The sequence below is a fragment of the Amphiura filiformis genome, chromosome 4 (assembly GCF_039555335.1).
Source record: "Amphiura filiformis chromosome 4, Afil_fr2py, whole genome shotgun sequence".
NCBI lineage: Eukaryota > Metazoa > Echinodermata > Ophiuroidea > Amphilepidida > Amphiuridae > Amphiura > Amphiura filiformis.
In genome coordinates, this window is record NC_092631.1 from 57,353,524 (window position 1) to 57,378,563 (window position 25,040).

The 25,040-nt window shown below is 37.2% G+C and overlaps 2 protein-coding genes across 2 annotated transcripts in view; both read left to right on the forward strand.

The window, feature by feature from the left end:
- LOC140151122 (sphingomyelin phosphodiesterase-like) overlaps nt 1-25,040 on the forward strand; it is a 496,863-nt gene that overhangs the window by 157,321 nt on the left and 314,502 nt on the right. The gene's annotated exons all lie outside the window — the stretch shown is intronic.
- Nucleotides 1,287-21,685, forward strand: LOC140151117 (uncharacterized). The gene is made up of 4 exons (XM_072173340.1): nt 1,287-1,570; nt 6,575-6,863; nt 7,592-7,741; nt 18,687-21,685. Exons 1-4 carry the CDS (start codon nt 1,488-1,490, stop codon nt 19,545-19,547), a joined length of 1,383 nt encoding a protein of 460 aa, XP_072029441.1. The 5' UTR covers nt 1,287-1,487; the 3' UTR covers nt 19,548-21,685.

The window sequence follows — 25,040 nt, forward strand, 5'->3', positions numbered from 1 at the left end:
AATATTGTACAATATACAGTTTTATTGTATCGCTCAAAAGCCTGATATAAATAGGCCTAATAGTGCTATTTACGAACCTAAAAATCAAAACGAGAAGGATTTTAAACATAAGGCCTCTTGCTTGAGATGCGCGAGTGAATTTCCACGTCAAATCACCTGGCAGGCAGGGTGGAAGTTATTTGCTGTGTACAGTGTACCTGATACATACACATATTGACGGACCGACCACACGCACTTGAGGAACTCGCGTCTATTTGAATTTTTATCTTTTTTTTTCTCCAAGCCCAAAAGTAATATGCTATTTACGAACCTAAAAATCAAAACGAGAAAGATTTTAAATTTTTTTTCGCAAAGGAAAATTTTCCGGAAAAACGCATGTGAATTTTTCATTCTCCATTGAAATGTGTACAAAAGTGAAAAGTTGAAGCCCAAAATTGGCACTTTCCTTAATTTTCAGTGCGTTGAAATTCATGGGAGTAAAAATATGGACAATTTCGAACATATTATTTTTTCACCCCCCGGAAAAATACTGGGGGGCACTAATATAACAGATATGCATCATGTGCCTCGGGATATACCCCCTTTTTCAAACCGTCTCCGCGCACCGTCGGCAAGGACCCGAATACCCCCAATTGTCTCCCCATAGCTGACGGCGCGATTGTACGTGGCGGTATAGGGAGTCCCGGTTCTCCTTCTCTAATTCTGTGGTACTTAATGATACCGTAGGCCCCTACTCTTTTGGCAATCCTGTACTCAATGACTCCCATTTTACTTTTTGTTACCCCAGTGACCATCCTTTTTTCAAAGTTTCATACCGAATGACCCCATTTGTATTCAGGTTGTGTACTGAATGACCCCATATTTTTGTAATTGTACATTTGACCTGAATTCCCCCTACTTTTAACATGGCCGAGGCACATCCTGCCATTTCAGATAGGGATCCCTATCTCCCCGCGGGATAGTCGCTAGTTTAACGCGCCTTTCGTTTGATCACTTATTGACAGTAACCTGCTAGGTTAATACACTGTCGGGTCAGCTTACCGATTTAATGGCGGAAGCCCTATGTCCAAAACAAAAGGTGCCTTTCGATGAATATAGCTTGTCAGATTTCAAATCGGCACACGTGAACAATGCGTTACATAATCTATTGCTTCTCCATCTTTAATAGCTCCATGGTCATCACAACAAACTGGTGCACGACGGTGCTCCGTTCCACTAATAGGATTTAAACGGTATAAAAAGTTCTTAGAGCTCAGCGAAATACACTTTCGTTCTTGATCGGAAGATTGAATGAAGGAAACTTGAAAACTTCGATATGACAAGGTGGAATTAATTTGATGAACCCGCCTGATCTGGATGCTGGAACCATGGACGAAATATAGAGCACGAAGCAGTGATGCATGTGTGATTGCGTTGTTGTTAAAGTGAGTGGCTGTATACTTGTACTGCATTCGAGTGTTGGAGCCCAATAATTTCCCTAAATCAAAATGGCTGCTGCTGTACCTGTCTTGCCAGGTGCGCCACAGACGGAGATCGACTGGCGATGCAATTACCGATCATTTAGGCAAAGGTAACCTTTGATTTACATATATTCAAGTATTTTGGGAATGGTTAGTTGGCGAGTTATGTGGCGGTAAGTTAAGGGCGAGTTACTGTTAGACCATTGGGCGAGTTACTGTTAGACCTTTGGGCGAGTTACTGTTAGACCAATGGGCGAGTTTATTTTACTGTACTGTTAGACCAATGGGAGAGTTACTGTTAGACCAATGGGCGAGTTACTGTTAGACCATTGGGCGAGTTACTGTTAGACCAATGGGCGAGTTACTGTTAGACCATTGGGCGAGTTACTGTTAGACCAATTGGCGAAGTTACGGTTAGACCATTTGACGAGTTAAAAATAACTTGTATTAAATTAAATTTGCAAATTTAAATATACATGTTAAAATTGTAGCTTCAATACAGTAATACATGGGTGGGAATATTGTGTGACACATTTTAAATTCTGGTATGTGAACTTTAGACTAACCTGGAAGAGCTTTAATTACAGTAAAATTTAAGTTTTTGTAATAAAACCGGAGATTTCCGGGTTTCTTCATAAACACATCGCGTACATTAATGAATCATTGAATCAGTGATGTATAAACTGTGTACATATTGCTATTAGTCTTAATACGTCTTGTTTGTTCGTGATAATAAGACGATCGGCAAGCTAACACATGCATTGTAGGCGCTTGAATAAAATAGCAATTTTCTTCGTTTTGCCTCATTTGTTTGGCTTGAAATTAAGAGGACAATGTGATCATAATGTCATTGAAAACTAACATTTTTAATAAGGCCAAATAAAAAAATAAACATGTTTCACGTCCCCTCCCGCTTCCTTTTTTGAGGTTTTCTCAAATAAATTTTTATTTTTGAAATTCAGTTATAACTTTTCAAAAAATATGTCTAGGAAGTTGGGATGCTTTCTATAGCCTTGTTAAGATACAAGAAACATTTTAGGAAGGTTTTGTGATCATTAGAGGGGTGTAACTCTCAGAACAACAAATAAAAAAGGGCCTCCTCCTTTTTCCAGGCATTATTGTATGTACGGATTATGTACGCTAAAACAGCTCTAAGTATGGGTATTTACACCAATTTTGCGATAAAAATAGAAAATAAAAAGCCCCTCTTCCTCCTTTTTTTTCAAAAACCGGACGTGAAACATGTTTTATTTTTTACTTAGCCTAATAGGAATCTATTCTGTATGCAAATCACACATTATGGCTTTAGAGGGACAGGCCACGATCCAAATTTTCAACCGTTACTTTTTTCCACACTTACAAACTCAACAACATCTTTTAAAACCGACTCATCATGCCCTCTATGGCGACTGCTGATATAATTGAAGACCAAATTAAAAAGACTAGCTTGCGTCTGATGTCAGGGCAAAGGCGCGATGTGATTGGTTGCTGACCTGCGCAGTACAGCATTTTTGGTCTGGTTGACAGGACGTCATATGAAGACTTTTTTTTTTCCGGTCTTTAATAATAAAAGCAAGCTAAAAAGCATGATCTGTACCATGAAAACACAAACTATTTGGGTTGAGTGAATCTTGCCCCCCCCCCCCAACACCCACATACAAAAACCACTTTGATTTTTTTTGGGATGGAGTTCTGATGCTTTATATTATAGTCGTAATGACCCCAAAATGACCTTGCCATTTCTTGTCTTCATTCTGTAATCATTCCCACCAAATTTGATGAACATACAACTATTTATGGCGATTTGACCTTGGATGGTCCCAAAATGACCTTGACATTTTTTGTCTCGCTTCAGTATTCGTTCCCACCAAATTTCATAAACCTGCGACAATCTATAGTGATTTGACCGCAGATGACCCTAAATGACCCCCAAATTACCTTAACCCACCTCCCACGATATACCCTACCCAGTACCCACCACACCTTAACCCACCCCAAGCTACAGTAGCTGCTTTCCACCCTGTTCCTGCACTACACCACCACACCATCTTATCATATATCCACCCACTGGTCTAACCGTACCGGTAACTCGCCAATTGGTCTAACAGTAACTCGCCTATTGGTCTAACAGTAACTCGCCCAATGGTCTAACAGTAACTCGCCCATAACTTACCATCACTTAACTCGCCATTTATCCATCCCCAAGTATTTTGGTAAATAATAAATTAATACCTTCATGACCTTAAAAGGGGCATTTCGTGATCCACAGCCTCATCCCCCACTTTTCCCAAAAAAAGTTGAGATTTTTACACCACTGGATACTGCCTGGCTACATAATGTTTATGGTCATGTGCCATGAATTGGGGTATAGTAAAAGGTGGGGGTGTTACATTTTTTCAGTTTCTTTAGGATGTTTCACCTCAGATCTCAAGAATGAAGAGGGATACTGAACTAGTTTTGGTCTCATTTTGTTGCTCATTTATCTAGCTAAAATTGTGGAAAGTAAAAACTTCACACTGTATTTACTTTTTGAGATATTGCAATTCAAACGATGCAGAGTCAGGGGTGGAGGTGCTACGGTTGAGGTGCCTACGGTTGAGGCATGTGTTAAAGTATAGGGAATATTGATTTTTCGTGCCTCCCGAATTTATTTTTTACTGTAACTTTGTAACCCAGCAAGGTATTAAGATGGATTATGTACCATTGTTTTGGTATTGATGTCTAGTTTACAATGTGACCAGTTTTACTCCAAGCTAGCTAATTTGTTGCAAGTGTGCTGCACTCTTTGTCATGGGTTCTAGGCTTTTCCTATCGTCAGGCCTTGCCGTCTAGATTTTAAAAGGCGAGTGGTCAATCGCTCGCTAGCATTATGCTAAGCGATTGGTCGACCGGTGGTCGAATGACTCTCTAGTATTATGTAGTGGTCGAATCACTCTGTAAGTCTGAAAGATCATTCATAGTTCATACCAATATGAAATACTTACGAGGAATAACCTCTCTTTCATTTTCAGCTAATTTATTGCAATATACCGAATGAATAAATAATATGAAGTGCTGAAACTTGAATGCAAATTGGGTAAACGGTGATTCGCAGCGAGCCATATTTAGTGTCTATGGCGAGTGTAAAATCGCTCGCTAGAAATTGAGTTTGGGCGAGCGGTGGCGAGCGAGAGCGATTGCTCGCCTCAACGGCAAGGCCTGTATACTTTTACTGTACTGTAAGTATGTATTTATGCGCGAAATGTTCTGAATGTCATATTTCTCAAGTAGTTGGCCTACTTCTGTAAATGTTAACAGTTTTTGAAGGAAATTTGATGAGGAATTCAGATTTGCCATTGGTTTTTGTGTAGAACATGGTGGAAAAATGTTTTGGCTGATTATGTCATAAAAATCATAAAAATTATGTACGACTTTTGAACACCCTGTAGGGCCTTTAGGCAACATAACTCATCATTATAAGTTTGCTTTTTTTTGAAAGTCTACAATGTTATTAGCACATCTAAAAAGGTTTTAGCAGACCAGGTGTTAATGTTAGTAAATAAGAGAGGAACAAACTTGTATACTTTTTGAACCAAAATTTAACTTTTCCACCCTATATGACATTTGTGGCACCCTGTATATTGACCAATTGTTTGTATGTGTGTATTCCTGGTACTCTAAGCTTTACAGTGATATATATTTTATAGGGTTTTGATGAACAGTTTATGAATTACATCAGTTTAAGTACAAAAACATGTAAATTGTTTGATTTTTAAGTATGTAACTCATTTGGCCCCCAATTCATGGCGCACAACCGAATGTACCAAATATTTCTTGCAGATTAAGGGGGTACTACACCCCTGCCCAATTTTGTGCCTATTTTTGCATTTTTCTCAAAAATTATAAAGCATTGGTGACAAGTAAGATATTTATATTATAGGGGCAAGGACTACAACTACTGCACTGGAAATTTTATTTCAGCACAGACAACAGTTGTGGAGTTACAGTCAAAAATCAATAACTACTTGCCTTGAGTTGCTGAATTTTCAGTGCAGTAGTTGTAGCCCTTGCCCTATAATATACATATCTTACTTGTCACCAATGCGCTATAATTTTGAGAAAAATGCAAAAATAGGCACAAAATTGGCCAGGGTGTAGTACCCCCTTAATTGTTTAGCAAAAATATCGCCAAATTTGAATTTCGTTCTGGTGCACCAGAACGAAAGTACAACACATTGTCTATGGAGCAGTGTAATACACATAATCATGCATAACTCGCAAACGCAAAATCGGAATCAACTGAAATTTTGGAAATAAGCTTTTTTGGGGATATCTACTGAGAAATGTCATAAAAAGAGGATGCTAGGATCACGAAATCCTCCTTTAATAGGGCCGGCTCTTCATGCAGGTTGCGATTCACTACACCCATGTGTCATCAGCCCTCGGCCCTCAGACACACACATACAGATTACAGGCATACCCATAGAACCCGAGTTCTGCATGCAGTATCATGTTTTGTTGACATTTTGTGTAATGTTTACATCCATGACAGTTCTAATAGAGGCCATCAGCCTTTCTCCATCTTGTGGGTACAGATACGGGGCGCAGGGCATGAGGGCGCAGCTTGCCACGCAGCTGTTTTCACGCATCGACGCAGTGATTTTGCTGTTCACGCAGGGCTGTCAACTTTTTGGAATTGCTTGGCGTGAGACAGAGGCCTACTGGGATTTGCCGACTCCAATGTTCATTTTGAAAAGCGGGGGGGGGGAGGTGGTAGGAACAACAAATTATTCATGACGATGCGTGAGAATTTACTAATTTTCCAGCTTTTTGCGTGAGATTTACTACCTAAGGGTAGGCGTGAGATTATATTACCTTGGTATGAGACCGTGAGAAAGTGACCCAATGCGTGAGACTCACGGCCAATGCGTGAGAGTTGACAGCCCTGGTTCACGCATGGAGATGGTATGATTTTGTGAAATTAAGTGGTTCATGAAGGCGTGCTACTTCACTGGCTATTTTGTGAGATTCAGTGGTTAGACACTGCTACATATTAGGTGCCTTTTGCAAGCGTAACTTTAATAAAGTGGAATTTTGAATTTGAAAATTGTTATTGTCTCTCTTTTTTTTTCTAGACATGATGGAAAAGTCCCATGTTTGGCCATTGGACAAGATCTTGCTGGTAATGTTAACGATGTCATAGGAGAGGTAACTGGAGTATTATTCCAAAAAGTGGACCTTGGTATAGTAAGGGCAGTTTTTCCTAATGATGACTTTGCACAGATTGATTGGCCAAATGCTCCAACACATGACCCACAACCAGGCCCCAATCTTTTACTGGGAGCCCCTCCACAAGCTGTACCACCAATCTGGCAAGAATTTGCAACTACCATGCTGCATACAAGGGATGAGATGCTTGCAAGGGTGAGTAACCTATCGTTGCTATACCATGTATGTGTATGGCTGTTCTTATTGTTGGTTTTTTGTTTTTTTTTGTTTTTTTGAGCTGCCAGCTATACTGGGAGGACTACTTAGATTTCTGTTTAAGTTGTCTGAATTTTTTTTAAAAAGGTGTGTTTTTTGCATGAGATCATACATGTACGTACAAGGGTATTTTAGGTCGTAATAAGAAATGGTATTTTTTAGGTCATGATAAATAATGTTTCCTTTCACTGTTTCCAAGAAAAGTTATCAGCATAATTTACTTTTTTGCTTTACTAAATGCTTTGAAAACATGAAAAGGGTGTCAAAATTCCTAAAAAAAATAAGGTGTGTTTTTCGCATGAGATCGCACATGCTTAGGTTTAGGGCCTACTAAATGCTTAATTAATATGGTACCGTACTTAAATGTTTCGGTTTTGGGAAAGGTTGATTATTTGTTTAGGGTTGAAAATTGTCCCAGACGTGCCAAATTGTGACATCCATCCAGACTTTCAATGTTGCTGTTCTCCCAGAAGTTTGACCTAATTATTTCCTAAAAACTTTTCTTGGTATAACTACCAATGAGAAGAAATTGCTTAGCTCACCTCATTATCTTCAGCAACCTCAGACAAAGCATATTAATTTTTCAAGTTCTAAAGTTGATGAAAACCCTGTGATTTAATGAGGAGGAGCTGCTTGCAAGCACATTAAAACCGTGTTATTATTTTCAGATGACAGTTCCAGGAGTACCTCCACCAACTTCTTTACTGAAAGGGATCCATAAAAGTTTATGGCTAGTTGGTAATAATGTCTGTGTATTTTCTGAAGTAGACACCGAGGAGAAGCTTGAAGCAATAAAGAATGCTGCTGGAGCAGGTTGGGTAAGTACATGAGCCTGCTCCATATGAGCCTCCACCCCTGACATTGGTCCAATCAAATTGCAATACATATAGGGGAGATTGGGGTTAGTTGAAACATTTTTCACAAAATCGTCTTTTTAACGCAAACCAATTACTTTCAAGAAACACTAACCATATCAGTATAAACATATACATACATGCTACAAATACAGCCTTAAACTTTTTGGACCTGCTTATAATTATTCATATAATCCAATTTGAAAATTTGAAAAAAAGTGTTTCAACTAACCCCACCCCTGGAGTAAGTTGAAACATAGGGTGGGGTTAGTTGAAACACGGCTTGTAAAAATGTCAAAATAATTATTATTGTGTTGTTAGGGTTATACTTCCCTTGAAGCCACCCTTTAACATACAATCAGTGTGAAAAAATGAATAAATAAATATGTGGGAGTGCGGGTCAATACTTTGGACACAAGGTGACGAGTGTCACCATGGACCAAAATATGAGAAGCCTAAAATATTATAAAATGTACTTTCTGTGTGTACTTTTTGCTTGTATTATTGCTTTTTAACCATATTAAAGCAATATTGAAGAAATGGTAAACATGTTACATATTTTTAAAAAGTCAAATTTTTAACCATATTTTTCTATGCGATCTTCACGTGTCAACTAACCCTACCTCAAAAGTTTCAACTAACCCCGATGCCTATTTTTACATTTCAAAGTTCATTACACAAAATAAGAAATACAATAAAACTTTTATTTAACATTATTCTGGGACTTATACTAATGCTTATGATACTCAAAAAATAATCCCCTGAATCTTCAAACAACATGGAGATAATGCATCTTTTCTGAGAATTAGTCAGTAAAATTAGTCAGAAAATTAGTCAGTAAGTCAAAAAACAGATATTCCTTCCCTGAGTTACAGCCCAATCGGAGCAACTTTAAATTTGACCTGACCTTTGACCTCAGATGACCTTTGCGGTTTTATACTCCCCATATGTTAGGGATCATTTTTTTTCAAGTTACAGCCCGATTGGAGCAACTCTAAATTTGACCTGACCTTTGACCTCAGATGACCTTTGCCGTTTCATACTCCCCAAATGCCGCGGATTGTTTTCCCCCAGTTACAGGCACATCGGAGCGACTTTAAATTTGACCTGACCTTTGACCTAACATGACCTTTGCGGTTTCATATTAACCAAGTGTTGGATCATTTTCTCCAAGTTACAGCCCAATCGGAGCAACTTAAAATTTGACCTGACCTTTGACCTCAGATGACCTTTGCTGTTTCATACTCCCCAAGTGCCGGGGATTGTTGTCCCAGAGTTACAGCCACATCGGAGCAGTTTTAACCTTTGACCTTGGATGACCTCAGATGATGTTTCATGATCCCCAGGTGGTGGCCGCATTGCATTCTCTAAATTCAGTAAATTTTCATTGTCAACCGTGTAATTGAATGGGATTATTTTGAAATTTTAAAACGCTTGAAATATCACAAACAAATAGACCTATGTTGATAAATAATATAAATACAAGCTAAAACCGTTGGGGTTCGATAATGAACCCCACAAAACTAACCGACTATATTGGAAAATGCCATACGGCCGGGCGGTTTCACAAGTTGCCGGCTCGATCATGTCATCCGCCGCCTGATGATCCCCTTATATCAAGGATTATTAAGTTGTAGCTCAATCGGACATATTTCAAAATGTTGGTAGCAACTATATATAGCATTTACCTTGTAACCTTAGTGTGTATGTACATTGAGTTTCATAAATGCATCATGGGAAGGAATAACATTTGACCACCAAGCCCCCACTGCACAAGTATTCATCATTATTGTGCAATCAGAGGCAACTATAGCATTAACCACATACCTTTAGTGTGTATTTTCATAAATGCATCATGGGACGCTGTAATTTCCTGTGATCTAAATACTAACCACAAAATGGGCTATTCCACTGGGCGATCTTAGACACGTCCAGTTTGGTCCTTACTGTGGTTTAATAAGATACTGTTTTAATAATACTTTGGGAATTTCACAATATTTACTTCACTTTCTTGGAAAAAATATGCTTGTAAATCAAAATAGCAGACAAGCTGTCTCTCAGCGCAAACCTGTGATTTAGTAGCCCAATTGGGTGACTTCTGAATCAAAATGGACCACAACTTTAAAACTAGTATTAGCAGTAGCATCCCCTGTGTTTCTTTATTATACATTCTTAAATGTTTTCTCTTCCATTTGACACCACTCGGGGGGTTACACCTTTGTGGCATTTAGAGATATGTCCATTTCAGACCAAATGGTTAGTCAGTTAGTAAGCTAGTAAGCCAGTAAGTAAGCTAGTAAGTAAGCTAGTAACATACACTAATATAGGCTGATACCATTTCATGGTTCAGCAAAAACTACTTCTGCAATGTTTAACAATTGTTAACATGAAGCCTCCGAAACAAAAAAATCATGACTTGCTGTGATAATTTACTTTTTGTCACAACTGAAATTTAATACTTAGAAGCAAAGCATGAAAATTGGTAATTGTGATATTTTTGCTGAACCATGAAATGGTATCAGCCTATAAGAGTGAATGTTACTAGCTTACTTACTAGCTTACTAGCTTACTAAGTGACTAACCATTTGGTCTGAAATGGACATATGGTCGCATGTCATGAATTGGTCATCTTTTGTGTAACATACTGTAAAATGAGGAAAATATCACCAATTGTGATTCACTTCAACACAACTTTTAATATATACATTAGACCATTATAAGTATATATTTCTGGAAAGCTTATAATAAACGCATCCCAAAAAGAAAGTATCCAGTTTGATTTTGGTCCATAAGTCAAAGATGTGGTCTTAAATCAAGACCTACCAAAAGTATGTTACAGATCAATTTATTCCGCAGAGTTTGATACCCCATTTGTGACTCCTCGCCACAACTGAGCCCGGATGTCGCCAGTGCCACTATTGAGATATGCTCCATCGAACTTAACAATAAACAATAGGAAAGAAAGGATTTATTGACTGTTTTATTGATTTTTCACTACTTAAATGTCAAGTACTATAGACGTGATATACATCATTTTAAAGCTAATTTCAAGCAGAATATTTTGGTTGAATATCTCAAAAATGATGATTGGCGACATCCGGGCTCAGTTGTGGCGAGGAGTCACATTTGTCCAAATCGATGCAGAATTGATGACACAATGACCTTTTGAATGCAATCACCTCAATTTCAAAAGTTGCAGTAAATTCCTATTGATTTGGTACTGCTACTCAATATGGACAGCGATAGATCAAGGCCAGGGCGCGTCAGAAGTCTCGCTGAGAGCGTGGGCCGCAGATGTCTGGCAATCATTGATGCAGCAGGAGGACATACATGTACCAGATATGGACTGTGAAGAGTAAACGGGAAAACATTGAGGAAGGAGTAAAAGAGTATTTGTATTGAATAAAACACATGAAGTGGAAACAGCCTTAGACCGTCTCTGTTATTGTGTACCTTTGTGAAGAATCTTGAGAAGCAGGAAAACAACATCAATAGGAATTACTGCAACTTTAAAAATTGAAGTGACTACAGTTAAAAGATCACTGTGTCATTAATTCTGCATCGATTTGGACAAATGAGGTATCAAACTGTGCGGAATAAATTCATCTGTAACATACTTTTAGTAGGTCTTGATTTAAGACCACATCTTTGACTTATGGACCAAAATCAAACTGGATACTTTCTTTTTGGGATGCGTTTACAAGGATGCCAAATCAACAAAATATAACATCATAATACAGGGTGGGTAAGAAATATACAGGGTGGAACATCAACAAAATTAGCATCTTTCTTGTCACAGTGAACCCCATATTTTTCTTTCTGAAAGCTATGTAGCTCAAAATAAATATGGATTCAGAAAGACATTTCATGGGCCCATCAAAAAAATTAGGAAGAAAAAGTTTGGTATCCCTTGTGTTAAACATACAGGGTGGTCAAAATTGTAAAATAATTTTACAATTTTATGACATTTATCAATCAAAACTTTTTTCCTCCATTTCTGGCACTAAAACTAATAGCATAATTGAATTCCTCATCAAATTTCCTTTAAAATATGTGTACTTTTGAATAAGCAGGATGATTCGGGCCAAAGATAGGCCATTTAGAAATGTCAGAGCATTACGTGTACACTTTGTACAGTAACATAGGAAAAAGTGTCTTAATTAGCATTTAATTAGGCAACTAATTAGTTACATATTTTGTTATAATTGATCTACTATGAGGTAGATCTACAATCCAGGATGATATATGTGCAATTTGTGGTCCATGCTAGTTGTACTTTTTAAGATACAAAGGTTTGAAGTTTGCCATATTTTCACAATTTTGTGTACAACCCTATGGGGCTCCCCCCGCCCCGGCTCCCCCCATTGACACATCTTACATATTGAAGTATAAATCTCAAAGTAGTTGTCCAATTGACTTGGGGTTTTTTGTATTTGATAAAGAACATAATTATCTACAAAATGACACCAAACTATCCACAATAGGTACTATACTTTTAGAATAAACCAAACTTGAAGTGTGAAGAAAGCATTTTCATGTTACGGCTCCCCCATTTTTGGGTGACCTATTTGTGACATGCGACCATATCTCTAAATGCCACGAAGGTATGACCCCATGAGTGGCATATGAAAGAGAAAAACATAAAGAATATAATAACAATATTTCCAAACGTCGGAGGTCATCCAGGGTTCACAGGTCTACACAGGTTCACAGGAAATTGATTATCTCAGGATAATTGATTATCTCAGGATAATTTATCATCTGAAGATAACTGATTATCTCAAGATAATTTATGATCAAGATAATTCACTATCAAGATAATTTATGATCTCCAGATAAAAACATCTTAAGATAATGTATTTTCTCGAGATAATTAATCATCTCGCCAATTAATTATCTCAAGATAATTCATTATCTTCAGATTAGCTCCAGTAATATTTATTAAAATGTAAATCGGATGAGTTAATCTGTTAATGGCTCAAATAACTGCAGCTCAAATAGCTGTAGGCCTACTGACGGTACTACACCAAACTTAACGAAGCTTTGTAAGTTTCAAAATCATTCGTAACTTTGGGGTGGTGCAATAATTATGTGTACCGCTGGTGGTGAATTATAGGGGGGACAAAAAATTTTAGGCAGGTCAAAACGGTGGCAAGCATTTTTGGCAGATCAAAAGGGGGGGGGTCAAGCAACTTTTGGCAGGCCGAAATGGGGGGGGCAGGTGATTTTGGGCACAGATAGTTTGGGTACTGTTTCAATATTACACCCCAAAAAGGTGTAGGAAAACATCAGGAACATGTTCAAAAATATATATACAAAATTTCCTGGTCGCTGTACTCGAATTATATGATGGCTGGTGGGCCATCTGTCATCGTGGCCACGTGCAAAACCCAAGGCTAGAAGTACCATGTGGTTTACAGTATTCTCATAAGAAATTGCTGTTGTCGCACACATGTGTACAGGGAGAGGGATACCCTTTGACATGTTGTCCTTCTAGGAATGAGGTTAAATTCTACCCCGTGCCCAGACGCGGGGTAAAATTGCAAAATATACAAAGCCGACTTTCCAAGTCGCACTCTGAGCAGTTATAGATGGGGGAGGGGGTATATCATGATTTTGGTTAAGTATGCATTATTGGTTCCTGCAGCCACATATCCTTTGATGGTTTTTCATGGAATTTGGACACAATGATACTTGGGAAGGTGCAATGCTCATATTAGACCCCAATATATGTTGGGTTCAAGGTCATGCAGGGATCATACAATGCAACATTTCTTGCTGCATTCACATACTTTGATGGATTTTCATGGGACTTGGACACAAGGTGGGGGACACTTGTGACCTAAAGAGATGTGGGGTCAAAGGTCATGTGGGGTCATTGACCCTTAAGGCAGCTGTGTACTCTAGACATTGTTTCTTTCGCAAAATTGAGTTTTTTTTAATATGTTTGTACTTTGTTTTGTTTTTTATAAATACAAGGAATGAAAATCCAGATTTGTAAACTCCAACTGCAATATTTTAAGGATTTTATTTCACTATTCCACTCGTGTTTGAAATTGAAAAGGAAAGAAAATCTTTGTTGTACCAGCAGGGTACACGCACAAGATTGTCATCGCGTTCGTGTCGCGCAATTTGTTAACGCACAAATACGCTTACGCATACGCTGACGCTTATCTGCATCTTGCTGGCGCATCTTATGGAAACACCACGGAAGCACAAAAACCTAGTGGTCAAATGGCTCCGTTTAGCTGATAAAATGTGGGTTTTTTCAAGTTCTTTCCCGATTTAAATATCAAGTTATGAATGGATTTCGCTCAAACTTCTCAAGGGCCGGATTTACCCGATGTTTATGTAATGTAAGGTAGAAAAATAAAAACTGCCGCATTCTCCTGCGAGATTCAACGGCCATTATTTCAATGTTCATTTTCTCGGTAAAATGACGATTTAAGGTACACGATAACTCAATAAATACAACATCTATGTAAGCAAATATGATCATCGTAAAAAGCATGATCGACTCAAGAAACGGTTTTCTCATTTTTTATATTTTGGTCTATTTCCGATTTTAGGCATCATTTTGTGCAAATAGGCGTTTGTGAATTTTAAAAGTTCAATTTGATGCCTATATATGGTCAATATCTCAAAAAATAAGGCCAATATCAAAAAAATAAAAAAAACGTTTTTGGAATGGAGCCTCAAGATTGAGCTAAAAACAAAATAAAATATTTTGGAAAGAGTGTTTTTTTGTTATGATGTACCTACCAAATAAAATAAAAAGGTATACTTTTATATGTCTTGCGCGAATAATTACAAAGTTATTGCACTTTTACTACATGCATGTCTGAGAGTACACAGCCTCCTTAATGGTCAAGGTAGACATCATTGTTGATTTTAACAAGAAAAACCTTGTGAACACGATATTTTGAGAGTTGTAACGTATATGGATTTCCTTTGGTACAATGAATAGGTCCACCATATGGCCTCAACCTGATAAGTTTTTCAGCCTGAGATACCTCATTTGCATAATTTATGATACCAGACAGAATTTGTTAGGAGTTATTGAGGACAAATTATTTACATATGAATTTGCCGCTTCACCAAGCAGTTTCATCATCTTTTTGGTGCTCGATAGCACATCACGATAAAATGTTGAGAACAACTGGCTTAGTTGTAGGGCCATTCTTCGGTCACGTGTGTGACATAACTAGGGGTATTTCACACAATGCTCCTGTGCCTCTTTTATAAATAAAACAGATAACACCATATCTTTTGCATGATAGTTACACGTAATAGTTATCCCACTCGTGGCCTTCCACGAGTGGCCTTCAGGCCACGAGTGGGATAAGTTACTTGTACCAGCCCAGAGTGATACATGGCGAAAGAGACCACTGTCTGGCCAACACATGTTATTTATTACACTAAATGCTGTATGTTGACAATCTATGTTTACAAACATGCTGAGGTCATGGTTGTGTCCTCAAAGTAAACACTCACATGGAACCCTTGTTGTGAGGTTACATAATGTTGTCTGGAAAATTTTAATTGAAAACGAGGACCACTCTCTGGGCACACCTGTTTATGAGGATGGTACAAGTGGTCTACCATGTCATGTGTTATGTCTGGAGCAGGTCATCTCTTTGGGTGGCTCTGTTTACTTATTGAAGTATATACTAGAGGGTGAGACAAGTAATCTCCCATGTGACTCCTTATGTCTGGAGTGAAACATGGGAGTGATACATGGGTTTTGACTCCACTCCTCAGGAGTGGTACTAGGCAATAAAATCACCAAGTATGGTACAATAATGTCTATACTTTTCAAAAATATTTTAATATTTTTTTTTACGTTGCGTTATTTTTGTGTCAGGGGTCAACAAAGGGTCGGTCACGTGTGTGACATCAGACGGATGCAAGTTTTTGGATTTTAAAATTCATTTCTAAATTTCTGTGAATTTTAAAGGACCTACATATTCATACCAAATGTAGTAAAGCATTGATATCTTGCAGTTACAATGACACCAACATTGACAAGAAACATTCATGCCTAGCTGTGTTAATTGAGGGTTTGATACTAAACGTTTGGTAACGTGTGTGACATTTGGTTTTGTTCGTCTGAATGTCACACACGTTACCAAACTTTTGGGTGAACATTTAAAGTATTTTATAAAAGCAAATTTGTTTCCAAATTTATTTATTATATGCCCTATAAGCAACTAAATGTATTGTTTAGGGAAAAACAGTGATGTGATGTCAACAATCACTTCATACAAACCTTCCATTAAAACTGAAATAACTGGATGGTGACACATAAATCCATATTCTTAGGGGTAGGGGTAAAACATGGGTCAGTTTTTGCTCTTTTAAGAATATTTCAGGTGATGTTGAGCTAAAACTTTGTGTTTAGGTTCATTTTGTGATTTACTTTTATATGGCAACTACAAATCAGGTAAAAATTACATGTTTGGATTTTTTTCTTCCATAAAGTCCATTTTTAGCCTATTTGTGTGTACAATCAAGGTTTTATCACATTTGTGAGGACACAACCACAAAATGATACCATAGCAGCAAGGTATCAAGAATGTTGGGACTTATTTTGGTGTCAGTGGATAGAGGAGACCCATAGCTACATGTATACATTGATACCAAAATTCAACATCATAGGGTGCTCTTAATGGAATTCCATGGTGGAGTTTGTACGTCACACACGTTACCAAACTTGTCACACATGTGACCCCGGTCATGTGTGTGTCAACTTGTTAATTATCATGAATTACGCCCGGGGGGGCCACTGGTCATTGACAAGGGGGTATCATGCGTGGCCATGGAGTTTCAAAAAGCACCCTAAACAAGTATGTGCAATGACTAAAATACACCCCTAAATAAGTATAACAAGTGTAATATCCTACCCTAAACAAGTATTGGCGTTTTTTTACCCCTTAGCAAGTAAAACATATATTTTCGACACCCTAAGCAAGTAATAGGCCTACTAGTACTTGAAGCTCCATTTTCATTGATTTCTTTAATAGTAAGTCGAATGGCTCTGCTACCAGGGCAAAATATGAGCTATTTGAAAATTACAAAATAAACGTTACATTATTTTAAGCTGATAAGATAATAGATCATATCAGAGATAAAAAGAGAAAAATACAAAACTCTAAAAGAAAAAACAACATGAAGAAAAGAAAATAGAGAAAAAGAAGTCAAGAAATGTTTTTATACGGTATCATTTTTGTAGGCCCAATTAAAGTTTCGACAATTTATTCTCCATCCTCCAAATATTATTATAGACCTACAAATCATGTTTCAAAGTGAGACAAAAATCATAAAATAGTGGTCACATTTTTTTTTTATGACCTAGGCCTTATTGCAAAAAGATGAAAAGTGCATCATATTAATAATTTATTTTAAAAGCTTAAAATGACAACAATTAAGGCCTACTTCTGGAAGGAATCGGATGAATAATAGTGGTATTATTTCATAAGTTGAATAAAGTATTAGGATGAAAATAAGTCGGTAAATAGTGACTGAGATGCATGGTGCTCAATCAGTTCAGCCAAGACTTGCAGGATTCGTGTATGACTGCAGAATTTGATACCAATCCAAAAACGTATTTTAATTCTGCACCATATCCATCTTACCTTTCAATATTCATTTGATGTTTTCACAATTTATTCAAAAGTTTAAAATTTGTTTTTTAAATAAAATCAAGATCACTTATTGTGACAAAATTCTGACAAAAATATGATGCTTTTGACGATAATAACATGCATGTTTTTATTTATTTATTTTGTGGATAATAGGTCACAGGTCAAATCAATCAATCCTCTACTGTAGATATTTGTGGTTAAATAATTGTATACAACATGAAAATTAGCTTGAAAATCTTTATTTTTATGCATAATACAAGATAGAAAATTCAAATAATAGTAAAAATATTTTAAAATGAAATGAGAAACTTTGGACTTTTAAAGGAGAATTGAAACTCTTAAAATCAGAGTATACACGTGCTGTGCATGTACAATGTACTGCATGTGTACATCACCATTGAATGTTGTAGGGTTGTGTAGCATTGAATGGGTTAATGGAAAAATATTAACAGGGCCAGCTGGGCGAAGTCGGCAATCTTTATGGAAAAGAAGAGACTAAACAGAAACCTACACAGTCAAGTCTAGGGATAAACATGAAGAACATGAACCTTATGAAGGACTGGAGTCTGGACGGACCCTAAATACGTAAATCTGTTGTGAAAAAGATACCCTTTTTCTCTAATTTCCATGTTTTTGACACCCTATTCACGATACGTACGTACAGTGCCTGATCGTGAAAAAAGACCCTTTTTACGTGATTTTTTGGCCACGCATGATACCCCCTTGTCAATGACCAGTGGCCCCCCTGGGGAATTACGTAAAAACTAAGAATAACAATTTCCATTTAGGAAGATGGAATGGGTGTTCGGCGATTAATTTTTGATGAAAATTACATTTCTTAAAACTTTGAACTGTACTTGTCACAAAAAAGTTTAAAAATAAATGATACCTACAATTTGATTTTTTTCAAATTAGTTTCATTTTCTGAAGAATGGCCCTGTAATATTCTTCTTTTTTGACGTCGGGGACATATTTTACGCACCGCGTTTTCCCAAGTTTGCCTTGTTTTTTATTCAGACACATTAAAGAAGCATCACTGGGTGTTTCAAAAACCAAAATAAACTTGATCTAATTTGTCTAATTTGAAGTAGAACCAATTTTATCTTCTGAGATAGAATTTAGCTTGGACCTGCTCAAACATGGGGGCGAGGGGCTTAAGAAGTTGTGACACCTGTATGTTCATGAAATAGATTATTATTATTATTATTATTACCGGTATTATTATTTATTATTATTATTATTATTTTGTATTTTCCTTGTTTCAGAGTAACAACAGGCACATTTATAACTGGGCATATGACATTGTTGATGGACTCAATGGTGCAACCACTTTTTGTAGCCTCTTCGATACTCTCTTTCCAGACAGCCAGATACCAGAACAAAAGGTACTTGTAGCCGCTCCACCTGAAACATCTAAGAATAAAACTATTAGACATGGTGTTGTGCATTGTCTAACGTATGGTTTTTATAAAGATCAGGTGGATGAGGTTAGACATCCGCGACCAAGAAGACGAAATGAATATGTATCAAATAGAATCTTGATAGGGAAAAAATTAGGTAACAGGGCTAGGTCAAGATCCAGGTCACCAGTAAGTGATAATGATGATATAACTGAACATGTGCGTGATGTCACAGTTCCACCCCGGGCACAGCTTCAGCCTATTACTATACATGATATGCTGCAAAACCCCCCAAATTTCGTGCTGAAAAGTCAGTCATTCCATAACTACTTCGAGCCACATAAACCTGACTTCCTCTTTTGTTCCATTTCCACAATAGAAAAAGAAAGTGAAGAGGTTGCTGGTGTTGTCAATAGATCAAGAGAATATTCAGTGAAACTGATTATTGAGATATCTTCTCAGCAAAAATTTCAGCAAACTGTTTCTTTAAAGAAACATCTTGAACATACTACTGAGCAGTGTGTACAGCAGTGCCTTTCAGGAATGAATGCTAACCAGGACAAAATTTATGGCCTGACCATTGTCCCAGATGGTCTCAAATTGATTAAAATCAACAGAAGGCAAAATCCAACCACTTATTTGGTGTCAGAAACAGAACTTGTCACTTGGAACCAAACTCAAAATATATATGCCATGCTACAAATGATAGACAATATTCTGCAGTAAACCTTTGCTCACCCATAGCAAAAAAACTGTTTACTGCAGATAGCCAGCTGTTGGGCATCCGATGGGTATCAGATGCATATACCAGCCGATAGTCATCGCATGGCTATTTCACATGCAAATTAGTTGCCATCCGCTGGCCATCGGCTGGCTTGCTGGTTTAATTCCTGATGGCTTGCTGATGGTGCATTTCCTGATGGCTTCCTAATAACCAGCCGATAGTCATCCGATGGCTATTTCATTAGCTGTTCAGTAATAGCCTTCACTAGCTGTAAGAGTGTTCAGTAACAGCCTTCACTAGCTGTTTGATGAAAGTAAAGGGGCTGTTTTGAAAACAAAACAGCTAGTGTGAAACAGCTGTTCCTGACATAACAGCTAGTGTGAAGTATAGCTATGTACATTATCACAATTTACATACTTAATACTACTGACATATGTGGTTTTAATCATTTGCAGACATCCTTTACATGAGGATATATTATACTCAGGCCATATGGCTTGCTGACTGTGCAAAGAAAAGGTATCAATTGGTACCATATTTCTACAACATGCTCAAGACATCAGAGTGTATAAGCTTATGTATTATGAGTAAGCTTATAGTAATTATGAGAATTAACTAAACATGCATTATGATTAAATGTGGAACACTTCACCTTCATTAATCCATGATGTATATTATATAAACCCATTCACAGTAGAGAAATCACATCAAAATGGTCAAAACATTGCAGCAAATACTAGCAGAGGTTGGTAACTGTCATGACTGGCAAAATTTGAATATATTGACCCTGCTTTCGTTGAAGGTCACTAATTTTACCAACTAAGTTTCCCGATGGCTTCCCGATAACTGTTTTCAGAATCTAAGTTTGCGGATGGCTTCCTGATTAGCCATCAGCTGCACATCGGCTAGCCATTGTCTTCCTGCATAACTGCTGCTTAGCCATCGGCAAGACATCAGCTAGCCGATGCCTTTTGATAACTGGGAACGAAGCTATCAGGAAGACATCGGGTAGCCGATGATTGCTGATAGCTTCCAAATAACTCATAAAATGCCAGCAGATAACCATAGTATGGTGATCCGATGGCTATCTGCTGGCATTTGTTTTTGCTATGGGCATGTATTAAATTGTCAAAAAATATCTTTAATACAATTAATGTGTATTTTTAATGAATTCATTACTCAATTAGAAAACTAAATAATTCATCAGGTATATAAATTTCCTCTATGCATGTTGACCACATTTGTCACAATGTTTAGTTACATATTTTGAAGGACGAAAGTTACAATTCAAAAAACGACAAATTAGTCATTTATCTTTTTCATCAAAGTTGCCAATGGTGAACATAGCACAAAACCTCTTAATCTGTCACCCTACAATTAACCTTTTTCAAAAGGATGGGTAAAGTGCTTCAGGAAGTGAAAAGCCCAATCTGTTATTTATGACATTGTACCTTTGTTCACTTAAATTGCCAAGTTTTTTCATATTGGATACAAATTATTCACAACAAATCATCTGATGAGCTCTAACACTTCTTTTTTTTGATGAAATTGTCGCTTTTAATTAATTGTCAAGGAACATTTTGTGCACATCCAACTTTGGTGACCATTAACTCCCCGGGATTAACTCACTTCCTTAATTCTCGCATTTCGCAATATGGTGCGCCATCAATGGTTGCAATTTTTTTCCGATGCACCATGGGTCAAAAATCGATATTATATGTAGAAGCACATGTTACTGACTGATTAGTTTATCAATGTAATAGTGGTTCCTTCCCTCTTTCTTCCATGGTTCTATCCAATGCACTGAAGGGTCTATTGTTCTATTGTGTCCAATTTGAGCGCTGACATATTGGAAAATGTTACCAATCAATATTCATGAGAGTGTACATTCAACGTCCAGTTATCGAAATTGGGTGATTTGTGTTTGGCAGGTGTGAAATATATCTGACTGGGTGTTCTAATTACGTAACGCATCAAGGTTTGGGCATCATTGAATGGCTGCCTAGTGCTGTTATATGCTTAGATTCTATAATAATAATAATTATTATTTTCTTTATTCATTCATTTATTTTCCTTTCTCTGCACTTATTCTTTCTTATGCACACACTTAATATCCCTGAGCAGTGGCGTACGTAGATTTCTTTTTTGGCATGGAGGGATTTTTTTTAAGTACCGGTACAGTGAAACTTATGGTACAAATGCGCTGAAATTTTAGCATAGGCCTATTGAAACTAAACTGGTGAAATATGGGACAAAAGGTGGAATAAATTCGTGCGAAGCCCTAAAAATGGCATTTTGTGGCTAAAATGGCAAAATATGAGGTTAATTTCAACAGAAACCAATACACAGGCGTCAATATTGGGGGGGTGATTACATCGACCATCCCCCCTGGCAAAATATTGGGGGATTTATGACAGGTGATTACTCCATGACTGGTGATTACTGGGTGTTTGTGATTGATTTTGTAATTACGCTTTTGAATTTGAATTGTAAATCAACTGTAAACGATGAATTTGTTCTTTTGGAAGTCCATGAAGTAACAAATTACCAATGTCCAAACGAGAGGTGATAAATGCATGCACTAATTGCTCAGTAACCTGTTCAGTAAGGAATTTGCGAATTTTACCCAAGTTTCTAATATGATATGAAGCAGATTTAATGGTACGGTAACAGAAGATATGTGCGAAGTAAGAGTCATTTGAGCATCCAAGATCACGCCTAGATTGCGAACTTGTTTCACAGGAGAAATAGCAGAGTCACCAATTGTAATTTGTAAGAATATATGTATATAAAACTGCTTGTGAATGTAATCAGTGTGTAATAACAATTTAAGGGAATTCGAAGAATATAGTTTTTAAAACGAAGTGGTCATTGAGGCCCAATGTACTGTACCTGGAATTCATTCAAATCTCATTTAGCCTACATTGCTTGTACCTGAAAATGCATATAGCTGGCGACTGATTTTGATTATTTCGTTTTACACTTGATTTTTTAAAATTATTATTACAATTAAAAATGATGAATTTAAAATAACTATCTTGTATAGTCAACAATGAAATTGTACATACAGCTGTAGCTAGTGAGTTTAATTATAATATTATTATTATTGTTATTTTGTAATATAGAACTATATCCTTTAATTCACATGAATTCTGCAATCTGATTGGTCCAACATCAATTAAATAAAAACTCGTATAACATGCATATTTTACGGACATTTTCACTGACGGGTAATATTTCTCGTATTACCTGCGTAATCTTTACGCGCAACTCACGCGATAGTGTATGTGCTACCTAATGCGCGCGATTATACTCAAAAGCGCACAATGATTTTTCAGATACACCGTTGCTGCACACCAGATTGACAGTGCTATCAATCTGGTTGTGTTTAAAATACGCCTTTGATTTTTAATATATTAAATTGAATTTTCAGCCAAAGAGTGAAAATATCTAGCGGGAATTCATGTGAACTAAACAATAAATTCGTTATCCCCTGTTCTTATGAAATACTGGACAGCAACAGAAAGTAGATATTTTTCTGTATTTCGTGAACAAATAGGGGATAACTAATAATATTCAGACAAAATCCAGTATTGCAGTCAAAAGTTGTGGTGAATTTAAATTGGGTAAAAGCTTTGTGTCACCTGAATGAATGGAGATGCAATACTAATCCAATTCTGTATGTCTGTGTGTCACACTGTCCATCCATCTCTTAAAAGTTTCAGTTAGTTAGTTTTTGTCTCGCCTGATAAGGCAGGAGACTATATAATCACTTTTCCGTAGGGATGTGGGGGTGTGTATGTGGGTGTGTGTGTATGTGACAAATTTGGTTAAAGTTTTGGTTAAAGTTTGCCTTCCGCCTATTTTCTCGGAGACTATGAGTCGCACGTTCCTCAACCTTGGTGGGTGGGTGCATCTTGACCCGAGACAGAACCGGTTTGTATTGGTTAGTGCGTCAAGGTCACTGAGGTCATGTAGGGGTCATCTGAGGTCAAATTAGTAAAAACTGTCGTATGGGTATGAAACTTGGTTGGTACAGTCAACATTTAAAGCCAAATTTTTGGAAGGTCATTTCAAGGTCACTAGGGGTCATCTGAGGTCAAAATAGTAAAAACTGTTGTACGGGCATGAAACTTGGTGGGTACAGTCAACATTTAAAGCCAAATTTTTGGAAGGTCATTTCAAGGTCACCAGGGGTAATCTGAGGTCAAATTAGTAAAAACTGTTGTAAGGGCATGAAACTTGGTGGGTACAGTCAACATTTAAAGCCAAATTTTTGGAAGGTCATTTCGAGGTCACTAGGGGTCATCTGAGGTCAAATGAGTAAAAACTGTTGTCTGGGCATGACACTTGGTGGGTACGGTCAACATTTAAAGCCCAATTTTGGAAGGTCATTTGGAGGTCACCAGGGGTCATCTGAGGTCAAATTAGTAAAAACTGTTGGTCGGGCATGAATCTTGGTGGGTACAGTCAACATTTAAAGCCAAATTTTTGGAAGGTCATTTCGAGGTCACCAGGGGTCATCTGAGGTCAAATTAGTAAAAACTATTGTACGGGCATGAAACTTGGTGGGTACAGTCAACATTTAAAGCCAAATTTTTGGAAGGTCATTTCGAGGCCACCAGGGGTCATCTGAGGTCAAATTAGTAAAAACTTTCAGACAGGCATGAAATTCGGTGGGTACAGTCAACATTTAAAGCCAAATTTTTGGAAGGTCATTTCAGGGTCACCAGGGTCATCTGAGGTCAAATTAGTAAACCTGTTGCATGGGCATGAAACTTAATGGGTACGGTCACCATCAGCCAGATAATCGTGCCCAGCCGATAACCACCAAATTCATTTACCTTTACCAAAAGTAATCGCGAAAGCAGGCGAGACTCGTGGTTCGAGAACCGCCTTGTTTTTATAGCTGCTCCTGTAGGAAAAATGTTTTCCTATTTATAGTCCTTAAGGTGAGATGGATTGAAGCGAATGGGTGTGGAGGCCTTTCTTACCCATTCATTATTATAAATTGTGGAATGTTAATGAAACTTAGATCTTATACCATTTAAAAAATATCCTATTTTAAGGTCACCAAGGGTCATGTAAGGTCAAATTGAAATTGGTTGTTTTATAGAGAGTACAAGACAAGTGATGTCTTGAAATACGCAGAGCACTATGAATGGCATGGCAAAAGCACTGGTGACATCACCAAGGCCCAAATCATGCTTGAAAATGGCACGCTCCATGACTGGTGATTACTGGGTGATTGTGATTGATTTTGTAATTAGGCTTTTGAATTTGAATTGTTTATATTTTGGAATGTATGATGTTAACAATTCTATACAAGATATGAAATTATTGCTAGAGGGGGCCATTTCATTTAACTACATCATTGTGATTGCAATTGAAAAGCATATACCAGGTTTGCACCAATTTTTTTGTTACATTTTGCTAACATTAAAACACTTGTTTTCTCAAAACAGCATTTTCCACATGTTCAGGTGGACGACAAA